Source organism: Asterias amurensis, chromosome 2, assembly GCF_032118995.1.
Source record: "Asterias amurensis chromosome 2, ASM3211899v1".
NCBI classification, from domain to species: Eukaryota; Metazoa; Echinodermata; class Asteroidea; order Forcipulatida; family Asteriidae; genus Asterias; species Asterias amurensis.
The window spans coordinates 19,561,851-19,581,086 of NC_092649.1; the positions used below are offsets into that span (position 1 = coordinate 19,561,851).

At 38.5% G+C, this 19,236-nt stretch overlaps 3 protein-coding genes across 4 annotated transcripts in view; 1 reads left to right on the forward strand and 2 right to left on the reverse strand.

The window, feature by feature from the left end:
* The window catches only part of LOC139954116 (cilia- and flagella-associated protein 54-like), a 56,225-nt gene extending 52,010 nt beyond the window's left edge, over positions 1-4,215 (reverse strand). For both annotated transcript variants that reach the window (XM_071953780.1, XM_071953779.1), the window contains exons 1-4: positions 4,031-4,215; positions 1,928-2,033; positions 628-771; positions 208-379 (exon numbers count right to left, since the gene is read on the reverse strand). In XM_071953780.1, the coding sequence (XP_071809881.1) occupies positions 208-379; positions 628-771; positions 1,928-2,033; positions 4,031-4,215 (607 nt within the window). The remainder of the gene's footprint in view (positions 1-207; positions 380-627; positions 772-1,927; positions 2,034-4,030) is intronic.
* A 1,348-nt stretch (positions 4,216-5,563) lies between these two features.
* On the reverse strand, positions 5,564-11,984 carry LOC139933966 (uncharacterized). The gene is made up of 4 exons (XM_071928215.1): positions 11,741-11,984; positions 11,069-11,182; positions 9,018-9,095; positions 5,564-8,435 (listed from the first exon to the last, which is right to left on the reverse strand). Exons 1-4 carry the CDS (start codon positions 11,780-11,782, stop codon positions 7,614-7,616), a joined length of 1,056 nt encoding a protein of 351 aa, XP_071784316.1. The 5' UTR covers positions 11,783-11,984; the 3' UTR covers positions 5,564-7,613.
* A 154-nt stretch (positions 11,985-12,138) lies between these two features.
* LOC139954526 (uncharacterized) lies at positions 12,139-19,145 on the forward strand. The gene is made up of 10 exons (XM_071954369.1): positions 12,139-12,181; positions 12,669-12,772; positions 12,974-13,151; positions 13,482-13,633; positions 14,939-15,075; positions 15,560-15,663; positions 15,991-17,518; positions 17,877-18,002; positions 18,140-18,300; positions 18,673-19,145. Exons 2-10 carry the CDS (start codon positions 12,723-12,725, stop codon positions 18,808-18,810), a joined length of 2,574 nt encoding a protein of 857 aa, XP_071810470.1. The 5' UTR covers positions 12,139-12,181; positions 12,669-12,722; the 3' UTR covers positions 18,811-19,145.
* The last annotated feature ends 91 nt before the right edge of the window (positions 19,146-19,236 follow it).

Below are 19,236 nucleotides of genomic sequence, written 5' to 3' on the forward strand. Positions count from 1 at the left end.
TAGTTGGTAGAGCGCTGGCATGTTAACCCAAAGGTAGTTGGCTCTCATCCAGCTCTTGTAAATTTCTTTGTTCAATCCCAAATCAAAATAATAAATTATTACCTCTAGTTGTTAATTTTGCAACTTCAATAACTTTTTGGGTAGTGTTTGAGCAAATTATTTAAGAAGAGCTAATATCTTTTTTAATTGTCTTCATTTATAACGTACCATTATACACCAGCCAGCACAATGGTTCCCTGGGCAGTACAACCTGTGTGATAAGTCTAAGGAAGGCTAGAATCTTGAGGCACATCTTCACTGACTGTGTGTTCTGCAGTTTCGGATCGGTCAATAACACCAGCTGGTAGTTGCAGATACTTTTACCATAAAGTGCTCTGAACTGAAGAAAAAAATGTGAAGAGATCATTAAGTTGATGACATGTTGTGATGTGTAATTGCGGAGCAATTAAAAGCACCAAACTAAAGCTCTGCCGTTCTGATCAGCAGAGTGTGGGTTCAAGTCCCAGTTGTGGCACTATACAAGCAACAAACTTTACTATTATTTTGACTGGTCCTCAAGTGTTTTAACTGGCATTTGGGTAATTGACTACTGCTAAAGGAGAACGTTTGAATGTGTACAATACTTACAGTTAGACTAGCATTGTCAGTCTCCAGACCATCAGCGAAGAATATTTCTTTCACCATGTTGATGTCCACGATATCCTCAATATGCTGATCACCAAACTGATCTAAGTAGCGTCCGTAGCATTGCCACACTGCCAAGTTATACTCCTGCCAAGTAAAACATATATGACCAACAATTACATGCAGGGTTCAAATTAAATAATAATAATAATAATAATAACAACCGCATTTCTATAGCGCCTAACACCTCCAAAAGAAAGTCTCTAAACCAAAGCCCCCACAGAAATGGGAGTCTTTGGAACACTAGGTGGCAGCAGAATAATAACCAGGTAAATTTCTATAGACCTTATGCATATGACGTCATTTCAGTAGGGCGCCCTCACCTAGAGGTCAAAAGGAGGTTGTTCATTGGCCAATCCTGTGCGCCGCGCGTACAAATTTGTGTGTTTCGATTGTTTCGTCACCATTTTTCCACTAAGATGGCCGCTGGATGACGTTAATGCATAAGGTCTATTGGTTAGGTAGTTCAAATCATGCGCACCCTACAAAGAACAATGAGTTTACTAGGTAAGTCCGCTGCCTCTTAGCGTCCCAAAAGTCCCTCATCGCTGTGGTGCCATGTGCTTTTGAAAAAGTTCCAATACAAATTTACACTTTCCTTTTAGAGATCCCCTTACCAGAGGAAAATTGCTGTGCCTCTTTAAGATTTAAGTTCAAGGCATGTACATGTCTACAACAAAGTCACAGGCAATGCTGGTCTTGTCCAAGCCTGGATTTTCATCTTTTTGAGTTGACAAGGCACTTTCATTTTGCAAAAGGCACTTCCATCAAGGCCCAAGAAATCTTAAACAAGCCTGATGTTTCGTTTTGGGGCAAAGGCACAAAGGCATTTTCTCCTTGGTAAAGAGCACATTTGATGAGGAATTATGAATCTCTAATGGAACATTCAAGGGGCACCAAGGCAATGTCTGGAGGCAACAGAGGTGTTTGCCTTTGTCAACTCTGTGAAATATCAGGCCAGTTAAAGTCTATTGGAAACTATGGAAGGCTCAAGGCTAAGACCAGGGAATGGGGGTCTTTGGTTGCCATTTAACTCCAGACCTGCTTGTCTCAGCAAGATTCTCTGACACGACATTCAACCTTCATGCACAGTGACAGAAGTATCATTGGAAGTTTCAACAACATTTTTAAAATATCACTTACAATGACTTCTCAGCGAAAATAATTTTGACTTTAAAGATCAAGAAAGTAGAAATAGGACCCCAGTCAGATTGTCCAATGAAATAAGTGTGATAATTCGTACCTTGATAGTGACCAGAAAGTCTCCCATCTCGATAACTTTCTGCTGGTAGTAGGTTGTTGGAAGACGTGCTTCATAGGAATTCCACAGACTGAACAAAGTGTCCGCCCTTCATTGAATTTAGAAAGAAATTAAAAACTAAAGTCAACTTGACATAATCTACAGAGCCAAAACATTAACCATTCGTTTATTCTTCACTCTATGGTTCTTCTAAATCAACAACATTCAAATTGGGCTCCTTATATTATTACTATCCTATGCAAAACCTCTCAAATATGTTTTTTTGTAGCCTATAAATAAAGTATATATATGGAAAATTGTGAAATTGTTAAGTAGCTCTCCAAATCCAACAGTTTTTACTTGCACTATTTGTACATATTTCTGCACTCGACACCATTATATTTCTTGGACGCATGCGCAAACACGCAGTGCATCTTATCCTCGCATATGTGAGGCTGCACTTTTTAGGAAGGAAGGATGGTGTTGTTTCAACCATCTAGTTGTCTTGAGTGAGCTGTTGAGGTGGAGTTCAGACAACTTGTCTGTCGGTTCGCAACTTGTCGGTCGGTTCGGAAAACTCAACAAATGGCCAAGACTACCGTTGAATGACTGATCTCCATTTACCACACTTTTTACTTGGAAATATTTATTAAACGGAAATAAATGACTGAATTAGTATGCATTTGTTTGATTTAATAGTTCTCCATCTGGCTTTATCTATTTGATGTAAACATAAGAACATGCATTCATAAATACCTCAGACAGTTTCGCTATTCCTATTGGTGGAGAGCGCGTCACGTGGGTGTGTATAAACCTTTGTTTATGACCAGTAAAAAGTGTTGAAACATGTGCGTGACACGCGAGCTTGCACCTGTTCTTATAAGACAGTTTCTTCATTCCTATTGGTCGAGAGCAACGGCTGAAACAGTTGTGCCACATCACGCGACGCGCACGGCATTCCCTTATAAGGAGTTGTTTACCCAAGGGGGGGAAGGGCTTTACCATTTCATAGCTGGAGGGGTGTAGTGTTGAAAGAAATCATTGAACAATTATAATTTTGCATTTATTTTTCTTTTTGACCAAAAAGTGTTGATGTTTTTGATCGAAAAGGTATTGTAGCGGCAGTGCCGATCGACCGGTAGGGGGCGCCAGCACGACTACCCTTCGGAGCAACGCTAGTGGCCCAGACAAGCCGATCGTGTCTGCTCGCTGGAGAGGGCGCTCTCTGGCTTAGGTTTCTGTTTCATGTAATTTCATGACTGGTTGTGTGTAAATAAACCTCCAAAGAAACGGACAGAAAAGGCAGTTAATTGTACCTCAATTGTGTCATTAAACTGTGTACAACGCAAACCACGGTCAACGCTACAGTATTTATGAATGGGAATCAAAGTGTGTTGAATCAGTTTTCAACTAGTAGTGGTTTAATAAACCTGCCGAGGTCTGGTTCTTGATAATTTACCTCGACTTTGTCTCAGTAAAATTATCAAGAACCAGGCCTCGTTGGGATTAAACCACTAGTTGAAAACCTCTTGACCACACATTGATTCCCTTATTTATTGAGTTTATTTTATTGGCACACCACTACATGAAGAAAAATACTGGATTACAAATATAAACAATATGAAATTCTTAAGTCTGTCAACCTCTGACTCTGCCATCCACCGACTTGTCTTGGCCATGTTGTTGGCTATTCGTCGAGTTGTCCGAACCGTCAGGTTGTCCCACAAATAAAATGTCTGAAATCCCACTCAAACTTACTGACTCGGCTTCATTCATTTTGAAAAATTATTAGGCCCAAGTTTGTTAATGTAGGCCTATATTAAATTATTGACAACCATGACAACTATTTTCTCTTTCCTTTTTTTTGTCATCAATTTATTTAAAAAGTTAGGTTTTGTAACCAATAAAAGGGTGAAGGGAAGGCAAATGATAAACTTACTTAACGTCAATGGTTCTATATTCCTGCAAAAAGTTATAGCCTTTTCAAATAAATGAAACTTAAGTCAATCAACCCACCAAACCAAAAGCAAAAGTAAAACTAAAAACTAACAAGTGTCCGGATTTTGGGCAAATAGGCCTACAAGTTTTGTATCCAACTTTACTTACCCACGCGAAAACGCCTCGTCATCTTTTTTCCTGTAGCTTGACGAAGCTTTCTTTCTCATAAACTGCAAGAATAACTTGTATTCTTCCTGAAATGCATTGATTACGGGATTTTTATCCCCGCTATAAAAAGTGGAAGACGGTTGATTTACGGACAGAGCAGCTTTATGCTGCAGTATGACCGCCATCTTGGAAACACTCACTCAAAACTTGCAGTTGCTAAGGTCGCTTTCATTATTTTTAAAGGGGGAAACTTTGATTTCTTCCAAAGAGGGGAAATATTGGTCCTTTTGAATACTAAGTATAACATACACGTACGATGTTTTGTATTGAAATAAATAGAAAAATGCATAAAAAGTGTTGATAGGATGTGTTTGTTTGTATTTGAATAATCATTAGTTGTTAAATACATATTTACATAAAGGTTGTCTTGTCAATAAGCGTTGTGATAAATATTTGCATTCACTTTAATTAAATGAATCAGTCCATTAGTCAAAAAGTTTTAGCAAAAGTGTCTTTCGCGCCCTATTTATTAGTTATCGTCTGCTTACTCTGCTTTACCATTTCTTGTAACAAGGCAAACAACTAACAAGGCCATGGATACCACTAACTAATTAATTTCTAACAAACTTCTAAAATTATGAACTCGCTTTTCGGGTGACCCAGGAAACATCCAGTACAGAGAATCGTTTTTTTCTTTTCAAATGAAGCATTCATCTTTTTGTGGGGGAGTCCGGAGGGACGGGGGTAGAGGGACCTGGGTTTGTGGGGGGGAAGGGGCAATTTGTGTCACTTTTTGGGGGCGGGGTGGGGGAATTTCATTGTAGGTGAGCTTTGTGTGATTTGTTTGAGGAATCACATAATATTTGAATTTGTTTGTTTGTGGGGGGGGGGGGGGGGGGTTGGTACCTTGGAAAGCACTTGTAAACGGGAAACATACCCCGCCCCTTTGGCCCTGTACCTTCTTTTTAGGGCACACAAATATCTGGATGTGGGGCGAGGAGGGGGCACTTTCCTTTGATCAGGAAGCACTTTGTAGTTTTAAGAAAGCATTTGAAATCATTTGTTTGTGTGTGTGTGTGTGAGGGGGGGGGGTGCAGAATGTATTAGGACAGATTACTCCTCCCCACCCAGATGGCTTCAACGCTGGAGCTTTTCTCCCTTTTTTCATGGGCGAAGGGGGCTCTGGAAAACTTGGGGGTCGGACATGCCCCAAGGCCCTCCATCGTTGCTATTCCAACTAGCTAACTACTCAGGCTAGCTTCCTTTCTAAAAACATACAATATGTGGCTGTAACTATTAAAAAGGGATCCTACAACACCCCACCGCAACCCCCACCCCACCCTTCATAAGACTACCTTCCCGTTTAAGAAAATGCCAGATTGTACTCAAATCGGGACGAACCAACTTGTTGGGTGTCAGATCGAACTTATTGTCTGGACAAAATAAACACTTAAAAAAACTCCATATCATTTGAAAACATTTTATATTTGTTACTTGAAAATCACACACAATGAATACAAAATGATGTGATGAATCTTTTTTCCATTTTAGTTAATTGTAAGTAATTGGAATGCTGTCAAAAAAAATTATCAAATAAAATCTAGGAAACATAAAATACACAGCCAAATATACAGCTAGGTTTGAATCTTTTCACCACAATAATTGCTTTAAAAATAACTGCACAAAGCAAAATAATAATAAATTTTCAAGAAAACATTTTCTGAAAAGTATTTACAAGAATAAATGTTTTTTTGTGGGATGGTGATTATGAATTTATATATCAAAACTTTCAAAAAACTTATAGTGATGTGATGATAATACTGCCCCTTTTCAAATGTTTTCATCACAAACCAATGTTTTTAGTTATGCTAAGTTGAAACCAATGCTTTTATTTATGCTAAGTTGAAACCCATGCTTTTAGTTATGCTAAGTTGAAAAGTGTTAGTGCACCTCAACTTCATGGTCAATCGGCTTACAATACATGTAAATTGGATGTATATGAGTGCTAATTTGAAATTGGAAGAAACTCCATTTCATACAAAAATATACATTAAACTGAATGTTGAATGCTATCATCCCACTTAAAAAATACTACCCCGTACCAAAATAGTTGGGTTTTAAATTTATTTAAGACCTATGTGCTTCTGAATAGAATTTCATAATCATGATCAGTAAAAATATTGTTTACAAAAATGTTTTGTTAAAACCTGATTCATGTATTTTCAGCCTCATTATCATATTTGACTGATGATTTGTACAATTTCTTAAGATCAGGGGCAGGAATATGCAACAATTTACCCTCAAAAAATACATTTTGAATCGCATCATAACAGATGAAGCAGGATATTTCAGACACACTATATGAATGTTACAGTTAGCCAATTTCAGTTGCTTTTACAAAAGTCAGTAATCTTTAAAATCACCTGGAAGTGGTATTTTGTCAAAATAAAGCTTTTGTCACTAATATATGTGTTTTGATGAGTGGAATGTGAATAAACAGTTAACTAAGGTTCTCAAAAATTAGTTCTTATCTTATTTACAAATTTAAGAGTAGGCCCGACCCGAGAGGGCGCTGTTTGTGACGTCAATCGAGTCACGATTTTTGAAGAGAAAATGCTGCACAGAGCTGAAAAAGACATCGGATGGGACCACTAGGCACTATTGCTCTTGTGAGTCATACCAGCCATGCAGACTGACCCCATCTTAAGTTGTTTTGCTGCATCCAGCAGCAATACACTTGGTCAGCATTGTTGGAAAAATGCAAGAAAAAAACTTTTTTCGAAACGTACAAACTCTCGACTTGGACTTGAATGTACTTTGCACGTGTGTTTACTCTACGCATCAAGGCAAAGTCTGCCTAGATTGATGTCACAAAAGGGGTAGGCGGAGTCAACCCCCAAACAACTTTATCTATTTTTTAAACATATAAATCGTTACAAACAATTACTAAACAAAATTGTTTTATTGTTACTAAACATTTTATACTCTTATGTTTGAAAAAATAAAAATTCTATTTCCAGGTGACTTTAAACAAAAGGCAGTATTAAAAGTACCAACCTTGACAAATTTGAAATGGCGTTGACTCTTACAAGAAAACCGGAATGTGACAAACTTTCGCAAAATACCCAGGGTATTATTTTTTCCCTGAAAAAAAAATGCCAGTTCATAGAAGCTATTATGACATCTTATACAAGTTTTTATACCAAAAAGGGTTGAAGTTAAAAGCTACACCCCAACAGTAAACAATAATTAATCTTTGTTCAGGGGTGCTAGTCAGATTGGCTCGAATGGCACCCATGAACAAAGATATTGACAAAATAGGGGAAACCGCCAACATTAGGGCTAGATAGCTTTCCGCCTGAGAGTGCTGGCACCTTAGTGTGGAGGTCACAGGTACCAATCCCGCTTTAGTCAATTCTTCTTTGTTTACTTCAAAATCACAGAGTGTTCTTTCTCCAAACTAAACATAGATTTATCTCTGCTGAAAACCATTGTTTCTTCTGACGGTTTAGAGACATTTTCATCCAGCAAGCACCGCTCTATCACATTTAGGAAGATTCCAGACTGATTTTTCTAAGTCCTCTCATTCCGCCATTGGAACATCTGCTGAAGCTGACGGTGAACTAGAATAACTTGTGTCCATTCCTGACATTTGACCATTATGGGTTTGACCCATTGGTCTGGTGTCAACACTTGCATCCATTCTGGACTGTTCTGGCATAGATTGGCTTGGTGTGGTCCATGCAGTGGTTGGACAAACGGTACCTTTACCTGATGTCTGTGGTGGCATGGGTTGTCGGATCTCCTCCGGCGAACCTGTCTCAGCACCCCTGACCTCTGGAAAGGTCCCTGTAACAGTTTTAGGTCGTGGAGGGGTGGGTTCATGTGGCACATGCCACCTCATACAATCTGCCACGCTCGATCGGAATAACGGAGCTGAACCAGTTCTAGCTCTCCTCAGCGAGGTTAACGATCCACGCTGTTTGGGTCGGTCATAAATCGAATCTATCTTAGGGTTGATGTAAACGTGAGTTTTCTGGAGGGGGACCGGATCCTCTTCCACTCTGCCTGTATTCATGTTCGTGTGTACAGTTGGATTCGGCTGCAAATGCCTGTGAGAAATCTGGTAGGATGTAACCGGATTCTCTTGAACCATGTCAGCTGGATCTGAATATGGCGTTGGGAGAAATGCAGGCGCTGAAGCAGAGAGCTGCTTCGGGGGTTTGCTGACTGTTGGAACCAGGACTTGAGGAACTCTGCTCTTGTCTGAGTTTCTGTACGTTTCTCTGTATACTGATGAAACTGGACCGGCTTCTCTTATTTCTCTTTTGTGAGGAACCCATGAAATGAAGTCTGGTGTAAACTTGCCCGTCCTCTGATGTTGAACCTTTTTCTTGCCAAGACCCTATCGTGAAAACAAAATGTATATAAACAAATAAATTTTAAAAAACAAACTTCCGGATCCAACTATTAAAAGATGGAGGTTGTGCTGGGCAAAAATGCTGAGTTTCGGCAACAGCCCCTATATGCTGCTTGGAATAAAAACAGCACTCTGGAATCTTATAATGGACTTGAACAAAAAAGGACAATGGAAAATGTATATCCCTTCAGTCTGGTTGCGACATATGTTACATCATAACTTGGACTGGTTTTACAATGGTTTTCTGAGGCACTGGTGTTGATTTCACTTTTCAATGGGTCATTGATGAAAAACCTACAGGGATATAAACACTAGTTCAAATATCAAAGTAGGGACACCGCTAATTTTTTTAAGGGGCACTTCTATGTACAAAATAAATTGCGTTTGAATTGGAAATTTGCAAATAACACCACAGCAAATACACAAGGCACCACAGCAATTGCTGTGGGTGCCAGGGGTTATTTTCAAGGCCGCAAAAGATAAACAAGGATAAATAGTCAAATTAAGTTGAGTGATTTTAATCAAGTTGGCCTTTAACCTCCACGAGTAAACAACTTTTGAACTTACATCTTGGAAGGATGTTACAGTGTTCAGGAATGAAAACCGGTTGTCATGGTGAGAAAAGTGGTGTAAAGTTGGACGCGCCTGAAGTAGGAGAAATAACAAAAACATTGTGGTCAAATATTTAAACACAATACTTGAATTATATAACTAGAATCACTTTCTATCTCTATGTGTACAATAAGTAAATAAAAATGTGTTTTTCTTGCAAACACGATCCTATCGTTTATGTACTTTAGATTTAGCGTCCATGGTATTCAATACAACAAATAAAATAGCGATGTACTTTGTTACCTAAGCATGACTAAAGGAGCATTCATTTATTCAATGACCCATTGCACATTGTTTGTAGGATAGGAGTTGTACAAATATTTACTTTGTGTGTACAGTGGAAGGATAGGGTTTTCAGATCAAGTTGTACAAAGTCCGCACTGTGATCTGATGGTGACTGTTTCTGCATTGCTTTGATTGAATAAACACAATGCTGACATATCACGACTCTCTGATTATAGGATACGTTTATATATTTGAACAAAAAGTTGCCAAGCAACAAATCATTTTAACCAAGTTTATGATAAATTGGATACTTTAGTGGTGTGTCGTGGCCGATAAGAATAAAGCACACCGGAATCCAGCTCTGGTGTTTCTGATCAGCAGAGTGTGGGTTCGAGTCTTGACACTTAACCATTACTGGTTCATCTTTCGTTTAGTAATGCGTGTAAAAGAACCTAACAGTATAATTATCATAATGATATAGAGAAGGGGTTTGTTTCCAGAATGGTCAGGCAAAATGTGCGCCAACTCACCATGTATCGAGGGTTATTTTATTTCATAAAATAATTCTCATCATGCTCAACTTAATTGATAACTCTGCACCAGGAGTGTCTATTTATGACAAATATGGTGCATTATAAATGCACTCTGTTAGGCCCCCCTATAACAAAATATTTTTTATTCTGAACTATATCCAACTGTTATGCTCTTGTAATTTCTTAAAAAGAACGGAGTTCAGGCAGAGTGAACATAGTGACTAAACTCCGAGTACGTCAGATTTTCCAGTGGAGGATCTGTTGTCCTTGTGAATCAATATGTTTTAATTGTGTGTCCCTGACGACTACATGCTCCTAACAAAAGTAAGTCTTTTTCAGCAATGGAAGATCAATAATATCAATCAATAACATTCTCTCAAAACATTTGCTCGTTTTGCACAAGTCAGAACATGATACATGTATTGGAAAAACCTTATCTTGGAAAATGTAACCCTAGTCTTCATCTTCAATGGATAGAATATAATCCATTTTTATCTTGTTATTGGATAGCCTTGCTCAAGGCAGTCGAATTATTCACTCCGAAAAAAGACCGCCGCTGTATAAAACCCACCCGTATTCACTGTGCGTAAAACCCACCCGTATTCACTGTGCGTAACATCGCATGACACGATGCCCCCGTACACTATTCGCATGCGGAGGCCGTCAGGCCGACAGCCTTGTAGGATCTGTGTTGAAGCCACTGACCTCATTACTATAATAAGCAAAGAGTTCCCACGGTCAGCTCATTACCATAATGCCCGCGAAAGATGAGACATGTCTACATCATCACAAACCACCACCACGGACGCTCAGCGAGCATGATAGGCGTGTGTGATTGGACGTCAAAATGAATAATTCATTTGCCTCACATCCTGTGTTGTCTGATAGGTCTGACGAGCGATATACATATTCATGAGCTGCATACTAGCATATCCTAGAGCCCCCCCAATTTCGTCCACTATTGGAATTTTTTCAATACAACACATTAAAACGGGAAGATACAGACCCGACAAGGCTGTCGGCCTAACGGCCTCCGCATGCGGTTAGTGGTGTACGAGTGCGATGACTTGTGTGAAAAGTATTCGTGCGATGTGACAGTGTGTATACGGGTGGGTCATTCGGTGTGATCGCACACACCATGCACAGGATATACGGCGGGTGCGTTTACAGCTGCGTCTTTTCGGAGCGAATAATGCGACTGCCTTGAGCAAGGCTAGTTATTGGAGAGATATTGTTTCATATCCTTACCGTTAGTTTCCTGGTGAATTTTTCTGGAGGCGAGGGTTTCGCTTGCTGTCGATACTCGTTCACGAAATCATTCCTAGATTTACTCCGGAAATGACCGTAATAGCCTGAAGGGAACTGCAAGAAATACAAAATTTGACAAATTAGCACAAAGTGAATTACTGTTTCAGTGCTTTACATGACAAAAATATCACATTTTTGTCTTATATTTTTTTAATTTGCTGTTAAGTTCCGTATAATAAGCTACTTCATCATGATTTAGCTGATAACAATTTAATAAAAAGTTTAACTTTAATGTTTTTGCAATCTATTTTTTTTTCATCTTCTGATTTCTGCGCCCAAAATGTTTTACTCACTGAGAAGTATGTTTTTCCCAAAATGAATAATTGAAAATAAAAGATTAGCAAAATTGTCAAATCTAAAATAAACAAAAACAAAAACGATTTTTTTTTTTTAAATAAAGATATAATTATAATTCATGCTCAAAAAGTCATATTATTATAATTATAATTTGGTCATGGATATTAATAATGGTAAATACTTGAACAAACTAAAAAACAGTTTTTACTTTACCTTATCTGTTGAGAATAATTACACGTGAACAAGAAATCTCAAATCAAATGTAATGAATAGTCACACGTGTTTTATACTATAATGAATACAAACTTCACTTACCCAACTCCCTTGTGTAAAGTGCGCAGTCTTCGTCTTCGACATCCTTGCTTATGGCGATTTCTAACGCCAAAATAATCTTATATCTTGTGAAAGTAACAACCTTATTTCACCAACATGTCTTCAGTAAATACTCTAAAGCATATGGAAGTCATTAGTTTACGAAAGTTTGCGGCACAAGTTTGGTTTATTTAACATCGAAAATTGTTACTGCCGCTAGCCCAAAGGTCGTTTCCAGGGGCTGCCAATGTTGTTTGCGGAAGTAAACTGGCCGTCGCCAGTGCCTGTATGAATATTCAACAGCAAAGGCGTAAGCGCCAATCAGATTGCATGACACAAAAGTAGGCGTGACGTTTCGTAGTGTTTTGCTCATGCGCAGTAGGTATTGAAAAGTTTGAGGATTTAAATCCAAGATGGCGGCAGCGCAAAAGAGAAAATTTTGTCGTAAGTGAAAACAGGATACTAAATTGCGCCTTTTTCCTTAAAATGTGTGTGTGAATATTGATAATAACTTGTGAAGCATCTTACAATTATAGTGTTTGTTTGAGAAACTTAACTGCGTTGAACAATTACTCTGAGTTCTTATTGAAAAACAAAATGTTGAAAAGTGTTTTGATTGATTTGAAAAAATGTCGTCTGCTCCGCGAAAGTCAAAGTGTGCAGCCGAGCCGGACTGCAAAATGCAGTGTGATTCGGCGGGTCAGAAACTTGTTCGGTGATTTGTTGAAACGTCTTTTTGCCACTCTTTTGTCAGGTATTTTACCAATAAACAACTCACTTGAAATTTTGTTTCTAAAAATGGGGTATGCTGACGAGTGACGGAAGGCTAAGCCGCTTTGTTAGAAAATTGATACACAAAGTTTGTATTGATTTAATTTTGAAGTCAGTTGGTTTATTTATTAAATTTAAAGTTTGAATTATTTTTCTTCAGATTTGTAAAGACAGTCTCCAAGTCCAAACAAAGTGACTAACATCAAAGTCAAATATGTTTAACAATCAACTAAGTGCCAAGGAGCTCTACAGCACCAATCCAGCGTGAGTAATACTGTTTTTCTTAAACCTTTCTTTTTTTATTAACAGGGAATCAATTAAAAACCAGATTTATAATGTAGGCCTTCTTTCCTGTAATGCCATTTTTATGTGAAGTAATTTAATCACTGCAGTCCTAACACTGGACCACAATGACCATTCATTATTTGATTTTTAATTTTATGTGTGTATATTTTTGCTCTAAAGTCAGTTTCTGCAGCGATCTGGGTTCAGAAGTGACCAAGAGGATTCAGCTTTTAATTCCAGTCAGACTCTGAGTCAAAGTAACTCTCAGATGAATTCCCAGATGGAGAATTCACAATCCAGTTCCTTCGACATGTTCTCACAGATGATGATGTCGCAGGGTGTTTCACAGCAGACAGAGGTACTATCAGGCAACTGGTTATCTGCTTAGCGGCCAATTTCGTGCTTACTGTATGGTTTCAATTTCATAGCACTGCTAAACGTTGATCCTACCTCTAAGTAAAAGCATTGTCATAATTCTAATTGCAACAATGTATTTCCTACTATTATCCTTTCTCTAGATAACAAAAGATCATTTGAGTCTATTTAAAGACACTTTTTATCTTTTAGACAATTTCAAAAAAGGGTTTTATTTTGAAACTTGAAGATCAAAATGTCCAACCCGGATAAAAGTAGCTCTTCCATTGCAGAAAGTACAAGTAAATAAAACAAAATCCTTTTTTTCCAACAGAGTGCAAACAACCCACAAAAGTTCTACATGAAGTACATGTCCAAGGCACCGCTCTTCAACAAAGAATCTGACAGAAATATTCAGCCAAGAAAAAGAAGTTTCCAAGAGCGATTAGAGAATAATAAACAGAAAGCAAAGGAAAGAGATGACAGGTACTGAGACATACAATTTTGTTAGAATTATCCTTTTTTCTCTCGCCTATGCAAGAATGATGAAATATCCTTAGACTTGGGTCATCTATACCTCAGTCTCCTCTAGGTTCCCAACTCTCCTTCCCTGTGTTTGTCACCAACTGATTCAGTTCAGAGAGGGTTTTAGTTTAGGTTTCAGTCCCAGCTTCAGCCTGCATGCTTTTTCGAGCTAACCTCAACTCCTTCCCTAGTTCGAGCAGCATTGAGCCAAGTCCAACTACCAGTTAAAGGGATGCTGCAGTGAATTAAAACAAAACAGTTAATTTTGCTGTCATTTATTTCTGATATATGTATTGAACATCAATAAAATGTGTTTAGTTTTTTCCCGACATATCTCACTTGCGTAATTAACGAATAAGTCATGCCCCCCCCCTTTTGTGGATTGTTACCGCCCCCCTACCATCGACGTCACGTAGGGAATTCAAACATATCGTCGGCAAAAAGAGTCTGGTCCCTAACTACACGCGCCTGGTACCAGGCCACACAGTGCACACGTCTCTATATGCACACAGCCAGGGGGCCCCGACGGCTCGGGTTCCCGACATGACGTCACATGAAGGCTCCCTTTTAGGGGCGGGATGGGTTCCCCTAATCTCTTGAAAACCATTTTTAAAATACTTGCGCATTAAATAGAAAAAATAAAAAAATATTTCAGGTTTAAAAAGTCATGTTTAATCGTTAAAACCTTTAAAAAACCCACTGCAGCCACCCTTTAATCTCCAAGGCAGTACTTAAGCAGCATCCAGCAACAGAGTCCAGCAGCATCCTGAAGATGATCACAGCATACTGGTCAAAACATTGAGTTGTCAACCACTTGTTCTATTTCAGAACCAACACTACTCAAAAGAGATTTACACATGGTGCAACTCAAACATCATCTGATTATACCCCTCCTTGCAAAGTTTAAAATCCTACTGATAAAATATCAGTTCATTTCACTTTTTTATGCAAATTATGTGTTATATTATTATACTTTCATCATTTCTTAAGTTTTGGCAAGACTTCACATCTGTCTTGTTATTTCCTGTTCATAAATATGTTGACACGTTTTCTTTTCAAATTGAAGAAATGTTTCATTGAGTCATGTTTTGTTTCATTCCTGTATTCCTCTCAGATCTCAATCGTTATGAATCTATTCAGGTCAATCCTCTCTAACCTTTTCCATTTGTCGTATTAAAGACAAGAATAACATCGCAGTGGCATTTTAAAGAATCAATATTGTGTCTTCCTTGACATTGTCCCATTTTCTTCTTCCCTTTCGTCCAGGGACCTGATAAACACCTTTGTTACGCTTGTCAAAGATTGCACTGAGGAAGTCAGATCCGCTGCTACGGACATCAGAAAGAATGTTGATAAAAATATCTCTGATACAGCCAGTCAGTTCGGCGATCTTATTCAGAAAAGTAGGTTGGGTATTAGGTTTCACCTGTGAACATTGTTGATAAGATATAATTATTATCTAGCCTAATCTATATGGCCCTGCACCTTTCTGCGACAGGAATAGCATGATAGGTTATTTATAGCAATGTTGTGCATAATAAAACTGTTTGAAATATAATCTTCTCCATTTATGCATAAACAAGCAACAGAATTGAATGATGTATAGTACCTAAGTCGTTTCTTTTATTCCCCACTTGATGTTAGAATCTTGTACTTATAATATTTTTACTGAAAATATTATTATCAAAATGTCAAAACGAATGCATGAAGTGATATTTTTATAGAACTTCTGAATTCGAATGTATACCATATCCAGCTCATTCGAGTCAACAATTTCCTAATGAATAGAGACTAAAAAGTTTATGGCATATTATGGGAGTTGAAAATATTAATATTAACAAAAATTCTTATTCACGTTCCGACTTGTTTATGTCTTTTTTTTCTCAGTAAATGAAGATCTGAAAAGTTACCATGTGAAGTTATTGGGTGCAATGAAGATCACAGAAGACCAGCAGGCCACACTTACAGACCTGCTTCAAAACATTGCTGCTGTAAGACACTATCAAACTAATATTTGATATTTCGTTTTCTCCCTTTATAATGTTGAAGGTCAGATTTATTATATTGAGATTTGATTTTGATTGAAGTTTCCAGATAGTATGTCAGCGTATTTATATCCTTAGTAATTCCTGTCAACTATAAAACATTGCGACTATTTGGAGCATCTCGAATCTTTACGATTAATAATAACAAGATGCAAACTGATGCAGTAAATTATTTATCATAATATGATTGAACTTCAGTCTTACATTTGAGATATTGTTGATTTAAATTTTATTGAATGATATTTTATAGAGGAATATTTGCAAATTCCACAGAAAGATGCCAAGATTGAGGTTCTTGAGATGCAACTGGAAACTGCCAAGAAAGAGCGCGACGAGCGTGTCGTACACTCTCTCATAGAGGTGTACACAGAACAACAAAAGATAAACAGAGAACACATTGACAAGATGCAAGAGGAACAACAGGCTTTCTGCAAGACACAGATCCAACAGCTTCAACAGGACCAACATCAGAGAAGTCTCCATAATGAAGCCGGGTCATCAGAGGTCATCGACAAGAGGGTCCGAGGTCTGCAGTCAGGTCAAAGGTTAATGGCAGCACCGATGATGGACGGCGACAATCGACCACGCTCCTGGCAAGCTGTGGCTCAGTATGAGCAGAGCGGATGTCAGATTCAGTCAGGAAGCAGACATCAAGAGAGTATGATCAATCAGATTCATCCAAGCTATCATCTGATTGGTGGCGCTACTCGTCAGATGGTTGAACCAACCCTCAACCATGGTAGCAATGTCAGGCTTCAACCATCATGGCCAGCACAGCCAAGTTTCCAAAACAGAGAGTCTTACCCACAGTGTGGTCTTCCTTACACCTACAACCAACCAGCTGTGACTCAACCTAGGTTGCCAATTTCAAATCAAGGAGATGGCAATCTTGGCCCAGATGGTAGACCATCTGGATTCCACTTTCAACAGCAACATGAAGCTGTACCTCATTTGACGTCTCCGACAAGTTCAGCCACCACATCTGGACGGTGGAATGCGAACAAGGTGAGGCCATCACCAATTGCTGCTGTCGCTCCCCAAGTGATGAAGCCTCAAGAAGCTGTTCTTCCCACACAAGAACAACAAACCAATCAGGGAAATGAGGCACCAGTCCTTCAAGCTCCTACAAGAAAGAAGAAAGTTAGGAAGCCATACCAGGTTGCAGTTAAGTCCAAGAGGCAGTCAGCAAGAGTCAAAGCTAAGAAGCCTAATCCTGACACAGCTAACCAGACAAAGAAGAAGCCAGAAACTCAACCACGTATCAAGACAAGAAACAGTCAAACAGTCTCTGAAGTCAACACTACAAAGCCTCTCCAGGACCCAGAGGCGTGCCACTGGTTGAAAGAGGAAGATGTTTATGAGTTTATTGAACCTCCTCAAAAAACTCTTCCAGTGGTGAGAAAGAGGAAAGCACCAAAGGAGAAAAACCCACAGGAAAGGCAGAACAGCAGGAGTCAGCAAAAGGCTTCCACAAAGGTGTCGCAGAATGATGACATCTTTTCACAGAAGAGAGTTACCAGTGCAAAGAGTCTGAGTGCCAGCTCCATCAAAGCCCCGAAAGAAAAGTTAGTGAAGAGTCGACAGAATCAGACGAATAAGAAATCAAAGGAAATGCAACGCAAAAGTAGCTCTGTAGCTGAGATTCAGAGCACTTGGGCTGAAGACTTGAGACAGGGGTTGGTTTCTCGAGATGAATCTGAGATGGAAGTGGTGACTATCCATCAGCCAGCTTCAAAACCAGTCAGAAGGAAGCAGGTGCAAAGAAAAAACAAACAACAAGCATCCAAACAAACCATCAAAGGTAGGTTGGAGTCATCTTGTTTATAAACATCTCACATGCAGAATTATGGTTTTTCAAAATTGGAATAGATTTATTTTGAAAGAGGGGTCAGTTAAGTAGTTTCCCATCAGAATAAACCTTAAAGTACTGAGACCAGCATACTAATTCTAGTTGTGGAGCCAAGAATTCTCAGAACTTAATCACTAAAATAACCAAAATTTGGAGAAAGAACAAGGAGTGAAGTTTTAGTTAAAGGTGTATTTTTCCAGGGAAAACATAGTGCCCAGGGCAGGGTTCAAACTAGGGTCCAAGATTTGGAAGACGAGGAAAGAAACCATTCAGCCAAGTAAACCAGTCTTTCTCTTCTGTATCTGCTTAGGAGTAACCTCAATGAATCCAGCTAAGCAGCCATCAGCAGTGAGTCTAGACACTATGCAATCTTACTCGGATCCAGAAGACAGCTCTGAAGACATGATATTCTCATTGAAACTGCCCGATTCACCTTGTAAGTATCTTTATCAAGACTTTTTAAAATTACCTTCCAAGTCCAAATTCACAAAAGCAAAGAATGGGCAGAGGGGAATAATTGTTTTATCGTGTATTTTACTGTAACATTAGTACATTCAATAAATCTGTCATCAGGGTTTCAGAAGTCCAGTTCGAAGCAACAATCCCATAGGGATGTCTTTGAGGAACACGTTGTACCTACAAGAGGCTCGGATATATGCAGTACTCCTTACATCCAGATAATACAAGATGATGAGAGCAGTGATGAGACGGTGGTTACCCGCAAGCCACTTTGCGTAAGTTACATTTGACACAATTCTTTTAAGCTGGTAAGCACAGAGAAAATTGCTAAGCACGTAAGATGTTGGCTCAGCTGAAACAGATTGCATATAAGACGATGATACCTCCTGTGTCATTTTCTTCATCATCTTGCCTAAACAAGGCCCAAAGCAGAAAATATTGCTGTACACTTTTCTGCAAAAAATTAGCAGGATACCAGTCATAAATTGTACATGTGACATGGTAGTTTGGCTGCGATTCTTATTCTGATAATCATAATTTTGTTTTTGTGAAATTGGGCACTGGTGTCTGCTTTCACATTGTGCTTCCAAATGTCTCCCATTGACAATATTGCCTTTAACTGATTTTATGTTACTAACTTCTCATAGGTGAGTTTTAGGAGTAAAGTGAGCAGACAGCAAGAGAAGAAACGATGCCTGAGTAACTCTTCATCAGCCGCTATGGCCGAGATCAGCAACGCACTTCGACTACAACAAAGCAAGACCAGAAAAATCAAGACTTATTAGTATCAAGTGTTCTAAACTTACAAGTAAAACATGTCTCCTGAACATAAACTGATAGTCTCATTTGGTCAAAACTTTAGCAAATGAATAGATGACAAATTATTGAAATTATGAATCAGCATTACGTTTCAACCCCTAGAATTGTTAGCTTGGGAGGGCGCCGTCAGCGCAGTATTCGGCAGCAAGCAGAGACACTACATTTTATAGTAGGCTGTTGCCAAGATTAAGAACTTAAAGATGTTTAGAGTTCCTTGAATTTCATTTTATATTTGAAACTGTTTGTCTGCATGATTCATTGTTAGCTGTTCACATATTTTGAGAACAGTTTATTAGTAGGTGTAATAACTAAAGGGAGTTCTTGTTTTAGAGTTCTAATTTATGTAAACAATTGTTACTTTATAAAAAATAAAAAGTATTATTGACTTTTGT